The sequence below is a fragment of the Syngnathus acus genome, chromosome 13 (assembly GCF_901709675.1).
Source record: "Syngnathus acus chromosome 13, fSynAcu1.2, whole genome shotgun sequence".
Lineage (NCBI taxonomy): Eukaryota > Metazoa > Chordata > Actinopteri > Syngnathiformes > Syngnathidae > Syngnathus > Syngnathus acus.
In genome coordinates, this window is record NC_051098.1 from 12529362 (window position 1) to 12546393 (window position 17032).

At 49.3% G+C, this 17032-nt stretch overlaps 1 protein-coding gene across 5 annotated transcripts in view; it reads right to left on the reverse strand.

The window, feature by feature from the left end:
• Nucleotides 1–17032, reverse strand: part of robo1 (roundabout, axon guidance receptor, homolog 1 (Drosophila)) — a 90737-nt gene that overhangs the window by 39426 nt on the left and 34279 nt on the right. For all 5 annotated transcript variants that reach the window (XM_037266985.1, XM_037266989.1, XM_037266984.1 and 2 more), the window contains one exon: nt 15206–15532. In XM_037266985.1, coding sequence (XP_037122880.1) covers nt 15206–15532 — 327 coding nt within the window. The remainder of the gene's footprint in view (nt 1–15205; nt 15533–17032) is intronic.

Sequence of the window (17032 nt, forward strand, 5' to 3'; positions counted from 1 at the left end):
AGTCCTCCAGCGCTCCGACATAATGCCGCTTTGATAGCTAGCAAGAAGTAAGCCAGGTTATGTCCAACTATCTTATTGAACCATCACCAGGTCAATGGAGATTTTCCAGACGTGACTTGATGCCCAAGCGGGTCTTTGGCGGCCCGTGCCATCTTGCTTATGTCTCTGGACGAGTGCAAACGCACAGCTTTGCTTGGTCTAGCCGCTCTCATTGTGTAGTCCGCCGGGGCCCATAAATAGACGTGGCCAAATGCTACAACGTCAACTTAAGAGCGACTTGTGTCTCTCGGCAGCATCTGCTGTGCAGTAAATCTGCCTGCAACCTGCAGCTGTCAACAGGAAGCCCAGAATGACCCACATACACACACCAGTCTTTCATCTGTTCAGAACTGGCCCAAGTCCAGTCTGGCATATGTACTGCCCTAAGTCAAAAATTGGTGTGCATGGCATGGAATGGTCACATGGGAGGGAAATAGTTGCTGTTTATTAGCGGCTCTGGCTTTGAGAGGAGCAAATGAAATTGCTTTTGGGATGTTTTGTAAACACAGGCTACATTCAAAAGGGACTCTCACCCCCATGGAGGGAGGAAAGGTTCTCTGGTTTTTGTCCACGCTGTCTTCATTGTCAGCGTGCACATAGTTGCAGCCCTCAAGCACGTTGGCAGAACATTTGAAAGCGGTCTTTTCTTTTGTTGGCAGAGCGTGCGTGTGTGTTTGTTTTGGATGGGCCTAAGCACGCAATCTGATGATTCTTCAGTCAAATAAGTGGACATTCAGAGGGCAGCGCTATACTTACAAAGCAGACCATTTGTGGTTATTCTGATGCAAATTTCAAAACATCTCAAGGAAATGTGTTCGGAGGTTTGCCAGTGCGGCTCCAAGTGGCCATCTTGGGCTCCTTTTGGGCGTCCATCACAGAGGAATTTTGAGATTTTGCTGGAAAATACGAGCGGAATGGAAAAAGCTGCTAACATGTTAGCGGCTAATCAGGACTACTGTTTACAAGCGCTACACCACCTTCACGTGTCAGCGCCTTCCCCGTGGGCGACTTGATGGGCTCTCCATGAAGCGGAGATGTTTTAACCCTACTCGGAAATAAACGAGTGGGTAAATGAAGAAAGCGCTGACCTTGGGTGCAATTAGCTCTTAATTAGCGGGCAGATTTTCCCCGGGGGGGGCACTTTTATTCAAGGGGGATAATGAAAGGCAACAATGGAGAGAGAACATTCTATTGTGCAAGGTGGCTGGCGGTCAGCAGGACTAACTGGCCATCCTGGTTTTGTTTCTAGTCATTGTGTTTATCTCCACATTGCACAAATTCTGTGGTGGCGCACTGCACGCGTGCGCCTGTGCAATATTGGATTCGGACCGAGGTTTTGAAGCCCAATTTAGTCGGCCTGCTTGCTCGCTTGCTGGTTTTTTTTGGTATTGTTTTTTGTGAAACGTCTACTAGCCAAGTGGACATTTTAATTTCTAGCTTTCAAGAGCAGTATTGACCAAAGGGCCTACCTCAATTGGGTTTTGGCAAGAAACTTCACTTGCGCTTTGTTTTTTCCTGTCTGTTCTTATTTCTGGATGACAAGAGGAAAGCACACATTCTTTGGCCTTTTTTCATGACTTTGTGTCTGCGGCGGCTTTGCATCATTATCCTGCCCAACACACCCTCGTGAGAGCGCGGCTAAAGCTAGCAAAAGACGGCGGCGGCGTGTGCGTGTACATGAAAGACCACGGAAGAAACCAAAGCATTTGTCATTGGGACATTAACGCAGTGGTTGGTTTTTTTTTCGAGTGGCAGACTTGCCATGACACCAAAGCCCGGTGTCGGGTTCCGTCATACCACACCGGGCTCTCTTAGACACTGATTGGCAATTGGAGCGTCTCCAGGGGTGACACTTTGGCTTCCAGCAGGAGGAACCACTATAATACAATCCAGGAGATATTATAGACATTGGACATTTTTTCCCTCTTCACTGCTGGATTCTGCATGTGCAAATTGTTAAAAACTCGAGTATCGATCGCTCACTGGAGCGTAATAAACAGAAACAGACCTCGGCGTGAAGCGAATGGCGCAGCAAGAAGGCATCCAATCGGAGCGCTGGCGGAGCAGGCGGGACGTTGTCCGGCGTTGGTGTTTTATTGGGAAGCTTGTGTTTGTTAATGGGTCTGGGCTTCTGTGTTCCAGAGAGGCCCGAGGACGCCTCAACAGAGAGGCCGTTGTGTCGGGCCGGGTCAGTCTGGTCCGGGACCGGCCAAAAAGCCCGATTGAACCTATGACACGGTCACTCGGTTGTCCCGCGATTGTTCTGCCGACAGCCCTTGGGTCGAGCCCGCATCTGTGTCTTGCTTTTGAATAGCTGGTCGACACCCTCTTTTACCGGGTCTGACACATACGGCCTGCGAGCTGACAGCAGCATTGTGGTAAGGCGAGAAGCGGGTGGGAGTCGGAGGGGGGGTCGCTGGCAAGAGGCCATTGGGACACTCCGGGAGGAGAGACAAGCTGAAGGAGACCCTTGAGAAATGGCAACCCACAACAACACTTCAACAAGGGCTGTAGTCATCCGGGCCAACCAACAGGAGGAGGGCGGGTGAGCAAAAGCAGACTGTGGGACCATGGCTGACATTCTGGGCCAGCAGAAGGCAGATACACAACAAGTCCTCGTCAAAACAGTCCAGAAATACTTGACGGGGTCAAGAAAATTACGAGCGCCGCATGAAAGTTGCGATGATATTTTTTGGGCAATAAATATCACGGGAAGGAGATAAAGCTGACAGGAATTCAATGAGAGGAAGGCGAAAGGTGGACGTTTGTGTGTGTCTGCTTTATCTGGAACTGATAAAGACAATTACAAGAGAATGACAAAATGTCCTCTGTGCAGTCAAAATCTGTCAGTCCGTGGACCAAACTTAGGTCCAAGAAATTCAAAAGTCACTTTTCATCATTGTCTCCAAATCATAAACTCATATTCATGCCTTAAATCTGTACCAGAAGGAACCTTCAGCATTCCAAAGATGAAACAAAAGAATGATACACGGGCGCCATGATGGATGCGTTGACGTCCACACCTGTCCCAGAATGAGCAGCCGACGTGGGCACAAAAAGCCTCAAAGGCACCGAGTCAAGAGCGAGAGGTCGCCGTCGTCCGCCTGCTGCCAGCGTGGACAGTAAATCCTTCCTCAACGAGGCCTCCGTGCAACATGAGCGCTTTTGGTGAGGGTAGCTAATGGTTTTAAACGCTAAATCCCCTTCTGTCATGTCCACAATTGCCGCCATTGAGTCCCGGCTACAGCTGCGACGTGTCGGATGGTGCCGGGAAGCTAATGCACCGCAATGTGAGCGGCTTGGGCCCAAAACTTGGTCGGGGCCGGACGGGTTCTTCGGCTCCATAGAGGAGAGTGCGAGGTGTGTTTACAAAAAAAACATTCCTGCCAGTCTTTGAATTAATAATATTATTAAATATTAAAATAATATAATAATATACAAAGTAATATATTATAATATTATTTAATCATATAATTAAATAATAGTATTATTAAATATTAAAATATTATTTTTCTCAGGAAATGTAGATCCCAATATTACTGGGGTGTCTGCCACATGTAAAGAGGTCCAGAAGACAAAAAAAAAGAAAAGCAGCATCACTCTTCTCTGAGTCAGCATCTCAGCCGGTTGAGTCCGTCAGACGCACGCATCTGCGACCAATGAGCGGAAGCGCCGCCCATCTACGCCGCTCCGGATCATTTAGCGCGCGGGCCGACACGGCGGTGCGAGCGCAAGTGAAAGCACGTGTGACATTCAAGGTGCGTGCGAGAGCGCCGGGATTATCCCCCAAAAAGTTTTGTTGCCAACTTAAACACGCCATCAATCTTTTCCCTGGAGACAGCTCGTAACAAACAGTCGTCGGCCGTGTGCGGGAAGACCTTCCGCTGGCAAAGGCGCCGTCGTATTTCAACTTTTCCGCCGTCGCCAACGCAGACCGACAAACAAATGGAAAACAAGGCGATATTAAATCCAGACACGCGGCTGGAGCGAGATGCAAATGAAAGAGCTGGAAAAGGAACAATGTGGAACAAGAAAACAATGAACCATACGCAGCGTTAGGCAGATAATTAATGAACGTCAAGCGACGGCGGCTGTCCTACTTGCGCTGAATATTAAGTGCACGGAAGCGCTTGCAAACGCAATTTAAGGGCGAGAACATAAAAATGCAGACGCGGGGAGAAAAAAAAAAGGTTTAATGAGGGGATTTATTGGGAGGAAAGTGACAGGGACAACCGCACGGCATCTGATAAAGGTTGCTGCGTCCGACAAGGAATTTCCCGAAAGTTTGCTGGGATGAAACTCGGTGAAGTGTCATGATGCTAAAAAGGACATTTTGAGAACCTAGCAAACACGCCGATGAGGGAAAAAGAAAGCGCTTCTTGATCTAAAGCTTGCGTGCTTCATCTTGTCATTTGAAAACTGGCAGCCTGCACATTGCGGCGGCTTCCTCCAGCGAGCGAGGCGTTCAGGAAGCGCCAATGACCCAAAATCATAAAATCTAATTTTACTGTCGAGCGGTTTGGACTTGAAGGGGAGAGGAGGAGGAGCAGGAGGAAGAAATGAAGGCAGCTACCAAATGAAAGACAATTAACTCATTCAGTGCCATTGACGATGATGGACGTCAACGATATTAACTGGGTTGGCAGTGAATGAGTTAAAAGCAGAAGCCGTCACAGGAGCTTCTTGGGCCTAGTGAATAAATGCTATAGATCCCGCCACCTACTAAACGAGCCTTTCAATTAGCTACACACACACAAAACAAAACAAAAGTTAATGAACGCAATTTGTCTGGCTCCCGAGAGGGCGAAGTGGCTGGTGTCGACGGGCAGGAAGCTTTTAATTAGAGACGCTTCTTCATCAAGGCGTCTCGCGGTGCTACTTAGCAAAACGCCGCAATCATCGCTCACGCGTTGTCAACGCAATTCCCGCCATCCTCCCACCCAAATGTTGGAAATACTTGAAATGAGCTCCACGCCTGAAGGGGGCGCTCTCCCCCAACTGCATGTGGTCATATTTAGGTCAAATCTCAGCAGTATTACGAGGATTTAACTAATATTCAATTACACGGCGGATTAGTTCTAATATAAGCCATCCGTGAGTCGCTCGGCCGGGCTTTGACGGCGACGACCACGCGCTGCTAACGTCCCGCACGCAGGAAACAGACACCGGGCCACGCCGGGATTGGCTTACGAGGGCTCGTTGTGGAGAAACACGGGCGCGTGAGCGAGCGCCGGCCCTTTGATGTGTATCAATGCCGGCTCTCAAAGTTGGAAAGGCGACACCGCTGCCATATGCCCGGCACATTGTGAAGCTCAGACAAGCAGCAAAGAGGTGCATTGACGGCTCAGGCGCCCCCCCAGAACCCAACCCCCGCCCGGCAGCGCCACCCATCTCATCCACACCATTAGTCCAAACCGTGGGCTGCACATTCCAGCCCCCACAAGCGGGGGGGGGGGGGCCTCCGCTCCGCAGGGACCCGATCCAGTGGCCAAAGGGGCGCATAAATAAATAAAAATGAGTGGAATCACGGCGGTTTTGCTGTTTCAATCAAACACGGGGGGAAAGCAGACCGCGAAGGCACATCGAGGGTCCGGTCAGGCTCAATTAGAGAGGCCCTCACCTAAAACACTCTTGGCTGATTTTCCACCACCAGATTGGCTTAACTGGTCTGGGTTTGCGGTGCTGGATTTCAGGAAAACGGGCCGCATTGAACGCATCGGCGGCAACTATGGAAAGTATGCGGCGGCCTTTGGCAAACTTCTGCTCGGAGACGAGCGAGGGGGTCACGGGACCACCTTTCTCGTGCGAATCTCCAAAGTTTATAAACGGAGACTGACGGGATTAAAGGTGCAAGGGGGGAGGTCAAAGCAAACCCAAACATACGCAGACGACCCCCGCCCCCCCACCTTCACGAAACTTTGTCACTGACAGATACCAGTCGCCACACTCCACTGTTTACTCCCGCCGCCGTTCGGCCAATTAGCTCGGCGTTGGAATGCCGAGCGATGACAGGCGTCACGTTGAGGGGCTGCGGCTTGTTTGGACTGGACACAACCGACTTTGCATCTGACTGAGTCGCTGGTGTCCAAACCCAGGCCCGGGGGCCATGTGCGGCCTGCTGGCACATTTCACGGCATCATTAAATGGGGAGTCTCCGCTAACGTAAATGACGTGACGAGCACTTGAATGTTTGTGAACAAAGAGCCGCAGTGTGCCATTGTTCATACGTGGCGGCCCCGGATACATTTAAGTCCATTAGCCAATTACGGGTCAAAGCTGTCGGCAGCCCAGGCGGACGCGGGGGCTCCCCGCTGAATTGCGGCATGCTCACCGTATGAAATGGCTTGCAGGCCTCCGTGAATAGAATGCGCGCACACGCACGCGCACACACAGTGAAGGCTCACATGCATTTCCTTCTCACCCGTCTCACTTTGTCTCCTGTGATGGCGTCCATAAATAAACGCAGTGCTTAAGTTCACATGGCTGACAATGAAAGGCAGATATTGATTCAAGAAATTTGCTACAGGGAGGGGGGGGGCAGAAAGAGTGAGAAGCTGCAAAAGTAAAAGCTGTCAACGAAATGTCATGACTTTGCGGCTCTTTCCAATCTAGCCAGGAAAACCTCTTCCCATGACTTCACCGGTTTACAGCAAGGCCTGATTTTCCTCTTTATTTTTCCTTTTTCCCCTACCGTCTGCTCTTTCACGTCCATCCATCTCTTTGGGAGGATTAACTGGAGTCTTATCTCGCCTCGCAGAGATGCGTCACAAACGCCGGACACAAAGTGAAGCGTACCCGCCGCCGCCGCCGCGTGTGTTTATTTCCACGCGCTTTGGACATTTAAGCTGGCCGACGATGTTGAGAATTCCACCTGGATGTGACACTTTCCAGACAATGGCGTCGGGGATTTACCTGAAAATCCTCCCAAAAGCCTCTGTCGTGGCATTTCATCTAACAAGCGTGAAGGACTGTGATGATGGATTTGCCAATCCGAGGAGAGACAGAAAAGGGCAAAAAAAATGCTGCAGCGAATTCCATACGAGTTGGGCAGCTAACCAAAATGGCCGACAACCTGGACAAGTCCTTGAGACGTTATGTCCAGCAAATTTAGAATGATAGACCCCTGATGGCTCAAACTTGTGTTGAGGGCTGAATTAGCCTTTGATGACCTCACTTCACTCCGCACGCACGCAAACGTGAACGGTTAGCACACAGCCAGGCAGAAATGCTGCTGTTTTGTCTTGCAAAGCCTCCCGCAAGCCACATGCGGCAAAGGCACAGCGGATCCCGCTAAAGATAATTTCAATGCGCAAAACGCACGTACGCACGCACGCTGTCATTTGGCTCGGCCCATAAGGCGTTCCCCAAAACGTTCCAAGGCCGCCTCGCCTGACAACTCGATGGTGAAGATGAATACACGGCGATGCAGAAATTGTATGTATTTATGGTATGACAAGCAGGACGGCCATAAAAGTTGTCACGGGGGCAAAAAAGAGGAATGAAAGGGAATCCTACTTTTGATGTCAGCTCCGAGTTTCAAAGTGCGGCGCTGCTTTTATGGGAAAAAGGGAATCTTTGCTGCTTCATTTTAACTTTTCCTTTTCAAACCTTCTGTCGTATTGCGGCGGGTGCAATTTGGCTCAATGCTGGAAAAAGTGAAAAATTCAGGCCGGCTTTAATGATGTCTTATTTTAAATCTGAATTATTTGCAAAAAAGGAAGTCAGCCATGAACATTTTTGGCATTTACCAAGCTGACATGAGGATAAGCAGGAGGCGCTCGACGATGAAATAAATATGAAGCGGAATCACCAACTCGCCATCACAGAGGGACTTTTACAGACGATTAGATTCAAAGGTTGGCGAGTGGATGCAACAAAAGGTGCATCACAATCAAGCTGACCTCGGGGGGTTGAATGGATCGGGCACAGCTTCTAAGAATCCTATTCTGCTGACATCAATCAATAAAGATCTAACACAATCTGTTACGGCACACTGCTCGCTTCTTGACTGACTGAAAAAAAATAAAATAATTCAGAGGAGCGGCAATTTGTTGCTTTAATATGCAAACCGAGTGAAGGTCACCGCAGAGAATAAAAAAAATGTCACTTTGTTACAAAAACAATAGAAAACAATAAAATAAATAACAAAAATGAAATAATAAACAAAAACTAAAAAAAAACATTTAAATATATATCTTTTTTTAAATACCACACAACAGGATTATAAATATTAAAAGGAACCATTGTTTTTGTTCCAAGATCTAGTGAAAAATAAAGATCTGAATGTCAGGGAATATTAATATTACAAAAACCTCAACATTTTCAAAGAATTTTTTGTTTTGCTTCTAACAAAGTCCTAAGAACAACACAAACTGCAAAGGTTTGCATGCAAAGCGTCGAAAAAGGCGCCGTCAAACATCACCTGATCTTAGGTGATTTTAGTCAGTCAAAAGGTATTTTCCCTTTTTTTCAACCAGCAAGTCATGGGGAGGAAAAGTGTGTTTGTTCTGCCGGCGAGTGCTCGAAACGGGAAAGAAAGGTTTCTGAGTGTAGCCCGCTGCAAGGTAAACAAACACACCCTTGTTTTCTTTTCTTTGACTTATGTGCGGTTTGTCCACAGGCCTTTTGGTCCCGGACACAAGCCGTCATTGGCATGCGGCACAAAAGGTAAATCGGCCATAAAAACAGGTTCAACAAAGTTGAAACGGGAATCAACCTGCAAACCTCGACGCAGTATTTCCCGGCGCTGGATGGAGGATGCCACAAAAAGGGGGCGGGGCCATCTTCCTCCTTTTGCACTCTGCTCTACATCTGACCCCCACGAGATGCGCAATTATTTTAATCAGGTGGAGTTTTGTCAGAGAGGCTAATCTATGGTCTGTACGGCAACTGATGAGACCTGAGGAGGTTTCCACTTTGGAAAAGACTTTCCAGATGTTGCTCTGCCCCCTACTTCCTCGTACGTGACGACGTACGGCACAGCAAAACTCTCACTGCCAATATTGACCAAAATATTTACCGTACGCACACTATTCTCTATTCATCTGATACTTTTTTGTTCAAATGCTGTGGGTTGGCGGCTCGGTGGTGCACTGGCTAGCACGTCCGCCTCACAGTAAGGAGGGTGCGGGTTCGATTCCACCTCCGGCCCTCCCTGTGTGGAGTTTGCATGTTCTCCCCGTGTCCGCGTGGGTTTTCTCCGGGCACTCCGGTTTCCTCCCACATCCCCAAAAACATGCTTGGTAGGCCGATTGAGCGCTCCAAATTGCCCCTAGGTGTGAGTGCGTGTGCGGAGGGTTGTTCGTCTCTGTGTGCCCTGCGATTGGCTGGCAACCGGTTCAGGGTGTCCCCCGCCTACTGCCCGATGACAGCTGGGATAGGCTCCAGCAAGCCCGCGACCCCCGTGGGGATACAGCGGTACAGAAAATGGATGGATGGATGGATGCTGTGGGTTTATAATTTAAAAACAATAATAAAATTATAAAAATTAGAATAAATAATGTAGAAAATAAAAATAATTCAAAAATAAAAATAAATAAAAACATAAAATATTTATAGTACGCACACTATTCTCTATTCATCAGACCCTTTTTTTGTTCAAATGCTGTTCATAATAAAAAAAAAGGTTTTTGAATATCTCTTCATATTACAGATTTGCACTTATATGGAACGTATCCCTGGCGATAAATAGTTTGTCACAATGTGTCCGTGATGTCAGCACAGTTTCTCGCGCAACGGAAGAAGTGAGTGACATTCCGAGTCGCTATCAAGGAACGACGGAGTGAATAACGGAGGACCGAGCTGATGTTTTACAGACGAGCCGAGCGCCAGCGTGGCAGACGGAGGTCAGCGCCGCGTGGCTAAAATTAACTTTGCATCTCGGGGCCTGCGGGCAAGGCGCCGTCATGCCGCAGAAAGTCAGCCGGGAGAAGTCAAGGCTGATGTGATTAAGGCCCGGGAACATGCTGAGTGATGATTAACTTATTCCCTCCGCTCACGCTGCCCCGGCAAGCCGCTTCTTGCATCTCTGTCAGCCAATCAATAAGCTATTATGGCTCCAAACCGGAGGCCAAATTAACTTAGGCTCTACCTGCCGACTCGGCACTCTCGCCTAATCCCATTGACGGACGGGGGAGAACCGGACCGGACGTGGCGGGATCATCTACCTGTGATGCATGATAATTAACGTGAGGCCCGGCAAGGATGGCGAGGTCAAAGTGAGTGGCAAAACTTTGCTATTCATCTTCAATGTTACCTTTGAGCTCACCATTAGCGTGTCCCGATTTTAGGAGGAGGACATGATTGGAAGACAAACATCCTATATCGGGCGACGTAACCCTAACCGACCATCGGACGAGAGCCGATGGGCTAAATGGAGCCGAGGCGGCGCTGACAGACGACAACCTGACACGAGGTGGATCAAGAGACAGAAAGATGTCTGCAATTGAGAATGGACATACCGCACCACCGTTACTCGCCCCTCCCCTGAGGCAAACAGCAGCTCATACAATGGTGGGCCTCACCAAATCAGATGTCAGCTCTTTTCTAACACTTATCAGCGTCTCCATTCTCAAAAGAGCCTCTCTTCTGCTCACATGACGCCGTCCCCCCCCCCCTGTCTGCCTCTACGGCCGACCCCCTCGGCGTTGGATGCTTACGGCGAGGTGGGCCTTTTGTGTTGCCGCCACACCCTGTTCAAAAAAGGTCAAAGGCGCACAAAGGAGGAGGTGAGAGTGGATCTGCTCTATTCAAGCATCAGGCAAATGATCTACGTATTGGCCTCATGCCTTAAATTAGATTGTATGTTTACATACTCGCAGGGTTCACAAACAATGTGGTGACCTGGAGAGTCCACGGCACTAATAGCATTTTGGGGGCGGGGCTACTTGGGTCACGTTAACACCGAGAGCTGGAAGCGTGGACACAGATCAACACAATGTGCCAAGTTATGAAAGGTTGAAGGCTTCCATGCAGGACTCTTGGAGTCTCAGCACACTCCCTACAACTTAAATCATATTCATACTTTTTCATTACTTGGGACGAGTTTGGCGAGCGCTTGAGGAGCTTTGACCTCATCGCTAGCAAACAGAGATTGTGAACAGGCACGACGGCTAACCTCACAAAAAAGAGAAGACACGCTGCGAGATCTGGAAGAAAGCCACGAGTTTAGTTACCACCGCCAGGTGCCCGTGAAGTTAAGTTCCTGGCCAGCAGGGGACGTGTTGAAAGAAGCTATTATCCGCGACCGTGTGTCGACTTCACGGCTGGACGTCTGAGGCTTGCAGCTCAACTCGGCGGAGGCGGTGAGATGCAGGTGAAAACTCACGTTAAGTGAGTTTGTCAAAGTCTTTTCTGAAAATCCCCCAAGTTCCAAAGTCTACAAAGCTCCTAATCCCCACCAAAACTCCACCGTCTCGGATCAAGGAACACGACAGAAGGTTGGCAGCTCGGCGGGTTTAATAGGCCCAGCGTGTCAGATGACCGGGCGCTGGCCGGAGTGCGGTGGGAAGACGCGTCTTGGGCCGCGGAAGAGGCTCAGAGATAAAACCTTACACGAGTAATAAGAAAAGATTAGCGAGCGGGACACACGGTCACGAGAATACAACACGGACTCGGGAGGTGAAGCGAGGATGTGCTCCCCGAGTGCTTGTGCTCTCAAGAACCCTCATCTGCAGGAGACCGGCAAGTTGATATCAAGTTAATAATAAAATAAAACTAAATTATATTAGCAAGTTAATATCATACTTTGCTATCCTGGGATGGAGGCGAGCTTCTATCTTAACTGCGAGCGCCACAGGCAAGGATTACAGGAGAAACAAGTCACAGTGGCAATGGAGGAGAAAAAAACTCGCAGCCACCCAAGTGCTCAGACACTTGCGATAAAAAGCAAGTTACGCTTTGACGTCTTAAGAGCGTTGTGTGATGCAAAACCTTCCATTGGGTACGAGGGGGGTTTTTGTCACAGCAGATTTTCAGACAGTCTGCAAAAAAAAAAAAAACACAGTCTGCTTCCCACATGCTTGCATATGGCACAGAGAAGAAAAAGCCTCAGATTCACTCGACTCTTGTGCACGCCAGCGACATCCATCACGCTCAAGTGGCAGGCTCGAGGGGTACCAACAAAAGCAGATGTTGGTGCCACGACAAGGTGCCCCGTTCATTTGTCTTTTTCTCGCTAGCCCTCGTCCCGCGAGACAATACGAAGCAGGAAGTGGGGCGGATGGGGGATCTATGCTTTGGCTCTCGGCCATCTTTCTTGGCCAAGTAGGCTGTCAAGAGTCACAGGGGTTGAGATTGATGGCGCTCCGGGAAGGCTATTTTGGGGAAGGCTAACAACGCATAGACGGCGAACACGCTAGCTAGCCCCTTTTCCAGCTTTGTCAGGCTACGTGCTGCCCTCCGGCTAATGTGGAGCGCCATTTACTTGCTGGCAAAATTCACAGAATCTGAAACGCAAGTCCATACCATGTAGCTGCTCACATGCGAGGAAAATTGCTCAAACGTAAACCGGATATGTCGCCAGGCTGATTAAAAGGCATTGACGTAACTCTTAACGCTGTGACCTTTCGATATTGAGCGAGTCATTTGAATTGCAGACATGACCTGCATTGATCTGAACAAACAGCCCTGAGTGCTGGCTGAATATGCAAGTGTTAACAGCGCCATGAAACGCATTCATACTGTCATTAGCTCGTTTGCCACGTTTCAAAGGAAACAGAAAATGAACTGCAATCATGTTTCAGGAACAGATCAACATATAAATCCAAGAAGAACTTGAGTGACTCGTTTTGTAGACCTTAGACCCACAGAACACCCCCCCCCCCACACACACACACACGTATATCCTGCCAATGTGCATGTAGGGGAAGCCCACGCCTCAAATGAAGCAAAACCCGACTGCGCCATTTGCACCAATTTGCTGTGAAGCAAGCCGAAGCAAAGAACCGCTGCAGAGCCTACCACTCATCGGGCAGCTCGCCAGCACGAAAGCAAGCCAGCTAACCAGCCAGACAACTAGCCGACCGGCGAGCGGGCCAGCCGGCCAACCAGCCGCTTCCTCTGCTTCGCTGGCGTCTACCTCTGACTCACTTAATTTGACCCTCCATGTTAAAATGGGATGCTACAGTAACCGCAAACGTGAGTGACGAGCAATGCTTCCTTTAATTAAGAAAGAAAACATTCAAAATAGAAGATCAATAAGACACATTTCCAACTATGGTATGAAAAAGCCTTGCCTCAGCGCTAATATGCGCCACGAGGCAGTTCCACTGGCGTCCTGCAGGTGGCAGTAATCACTCAGCTGTGTGAAGTTAAGCTCCGCCCACAAAACCCTGCTAACCCCTGCAGGTAGAATTGTAACCACTCACAAAGAAGGAACAGGAAGGACTATTGAGCCACCGTTATTTGGGGTAGCTAACAATTTGAAGTCGCCCCCGCCAAATTTGCATGAGTAACCGCGGCGACAGTTTAGCCGCACAGCTGGAAGAAAGCAATCTGCCACTTTTTCAGATGTGGCTGGCAAGCGGATGGAAATGTTGGCAGAAGGAGAGCCGTACAGTAGCGGGGACTGATGTGGCTCGCCAGGCAAGAGGGACGACTTCCAACCGAGCCACGGCCGTCACATTCTGAAAGCGGGCTTCAAAACAATTTTAGAAAGCAAAGAAATATGGACTGTCTTACTTTGCTCAAGACAAAAAAACAAAATGACTCCGAAGAATATGTGGGTGTAAAATGTCAGGCCGCAAGAAGACGAGACGAGTCGGCGGACAGAAGCCTTTCACGTACTCGCCGATGTCAGCGCCTCCGAACCCGAGGCTACGATCTCAGCTACCTTTGAATGCGCAAAGCAAACACCATTCGGGCTAAAGACATCAAAGCGGGCCAAGTGGACTGAATAGAGGCGCTTAATGATTAACAAAAACAAGGTGGGTGAGCGCCCACCCGGCCAAACGAGACCTGTTGAAACTCGGATTGTGTTCACAAGCGGCAGCGACTGAGAGGATTGCAAAGCGAGGCTCGGCGCTTTGGAAGTGGGCCGAGAATGAAAAGACGGGCCGGATATAGCCTTTCAGAATCACAACAGGCGCCGGTCGGAGGGGGCGGAACTGAAAATGACAAGTACATGATTACACCTCCACAAATTCCCCAAAGAGCTCAGAGTTTGTTAACCCAGTTAATATCTATGACGTCTATAACCGTCAATGGCACTGAATGAGTGAAATGGAGAGTTGAGAAGGCAAACGTGCAAATGGACATGCTGAGGATTCAAGTGTTTTTTTTTTTCCAAGGTCGGGCTGGACTGCCAAAACCTTTGCGCATTTATCAACGAGCGCAAGTTCTAAACGAGGCCTCTGCGTGATGCCGGGCCGAGCCTGGCTGCGGAGCCGCCGCTACATAATTATGTGCAGTTAAGCGTGAGCTGAAGCGAGGGGCGAGAAACTCAGCGGCGCGGCGGCACGGCAGCGGCGGCAGCTTGTCATTACGAGGTCCGTTTGAACCCGGCGCGGAATCAAGTAGCCCGCAGTTGAGCGCCTGCCAACGCCGCCGCTCACGAGCTCGCGCCGACTGCCAAGAGCCTTGCTTTTCTTTTTCTTTTTCTTTTTTAAATCCTCAATATGACAAAATCCATCCCTGACATAAACACCGCACACATATCATCGGCGGAACGTGGGAAAATATTCTTCGCTTGACCTACACAAACGGTGTCTTACGCACGTCATCTGTTGCGATTGAAATTTTGCAAGCAGAAACGTTGCGTTGAAAGTTGCTGAGAAGGCAGGAACACGCCGCTCGCCACGTCCGACGCCAAAAAGAAAAACACGGGTGGCTGACGGCTGGGCCCAGCTCGGATTTATTTGAGTGAAAACAAGCAAAAGTTGGCTTGTTTTTGGAAGGGAGGACATTGAAAGAGAGTCGAACATGAGATCCAAAAGGTCCTATCTGTCTCTCGTTGGAGCAAAACAGAAAGGCCTTTGTTCCCATTGTGGCTCCTGACCACCTACTAAGGAAGGGCCCTTTAGAGGAGCGCTCACCCTGGAATGATCAGGCTCACACAGCCCCCACAAAAAAAAAAACATCCTGCCCATCTCCTGAGAGATTATCCAAGTCAATGAGCACATTGATGGCAGAAAACAAAAGCGGAGATAAGAAGACATGCTGCACTTACTGGCTACTTCCAGCGAGGCGTTGTGGCTCACCGCCTCACCCAGGTAGTTGCGGGCCACGCAGACGTAGGAGCCCTCGTCGGGCTTGCTCCGCCTCCCGTGCACGATGCGCAGGAAGAAGAGCGAGCCGCTGGGCAGCAGCATGCGGTGCGAGCGCGGGTCGTCCTTGTCCGTTTCCACCCGCTCGCCGTCCTTGTACCACTCCACGGTGGGCGAGGGCCGGCCCTCCGCCTTGCAGTTGAGGGTGGCCGGCTCGCCCTTGGACACGATCAGGTCAGAGGGGTGCTCGGCGATCCGGGGCGGCGAGTCCTCCTGGCGCAGACGGGATCCTGGAACCACCACGTGAAAACATTATTTCACACAAATATTGAAGGTGATTGCAAATGGCGGCCATCATACAACAAAAGGAGCCACGTTGATCTTTAACCACTGACGGAAAATTCCAATGCACTAAAACGATAGCCGACCGTATTCCTTAACGTAATGATTAATCGATGACACATATGGAAACTGGAACGTTGATCCATCGATGAATGGCAACAAGTCTGACGTCATCGAGCTGACCTATCACATTTCTCTTTCGCTTTCAATCATCCGGTACATTTCACTCACGACCCTTCCGAGTGGAATTGTCATCAGGATCAACACATCTGCAAAAACGTTGAAAATTGGAGATTCCTCAGTTATCCCGCATTCATTTAATGGGCTGTAATGGCAACGCATGACCTTTAATGACAGGAAGAGTCTGTTTGATAAGTCACGCGCTTCGCTGATCAAACGAGGCGACGGTGGCAACGGCGCACCTTCAAGGCAAAAGGAAATGATGTGATGGAAGATAAGACAAGGATGCGCACCCGGGGAACTTCTTGACACATCGGCGTTATCTCGGCTGCGGCAGGCTAACCTGCTTTAGATGATAATTAGCGCTCAAAAGTAGCCACCTTCCAAGCCAGCGCTGGCCATTGGAATTAAAATGTTTTAATTAATTACATTAAATCTTATTTATTTTATAATATGTATTTATTGATTCAAAAATTAATTTAATTTGATTTAACTTAATTTAAGTTTAAATAAATTTTAAATTAAATTAAAGGCTTGGATTTCATTGAGCCGGCCGGCCGACATGCCGTGACATCATCGCGCCGCGCCACCTCCCTCTCCCACCAAGCGCCCCCCCTCGTTTGCCCCATCCCATGTGCCCTCTGCCCATCCCCCCCATTAACTACTGCTGCTGCTGAGGAAGGCATCTTTTTGGTGTGGTCGCCACACATTTCAAAGTAGTCAGCATAATTAGGGACAGCGCTGCGGTAAGATTAATCACTTCAACACAAGGAGGTGACTAAGGAAAGCTTGATAGTGGGTGTAATTAACAGAGCTATCGTCAAAGACTAATAAATGTTTTCTTTCTCGCTCTGCTGGGAGTTGCCTTTTCCGCATGTGTTTTCTATCAATTCTTTCTAATGCCTGGCTGCAACTGGAGGAAAAAAAAATGGCAGTGGGTCAAGCGGTAGCTATTCATATCGCTACCGGGCAATGACGGGGGTCAAATTAACAATCAATTGGCGTCTCTGTGACAAGCCCCGCCCGCTCGCCTCTCGGTGATCCAGGCTAGCACGCTGCTTCCAACAAGCAGGCAAGGCGGGAAGAATGTTTTATTCAAGAAGATCGAAGCGCTCGGCCAATAACTACTCGCTTTCCCTGATTTAACATGGCTCCGCTCTCATTTGGAAACTGAGGTTTTGCGGGCTCGCCATTAACTATTTACAGGCGGGCTGATGTCGGACTGGCGACGACGCTAATCGAGACGATGATCTTGGATGGAGGTCCAA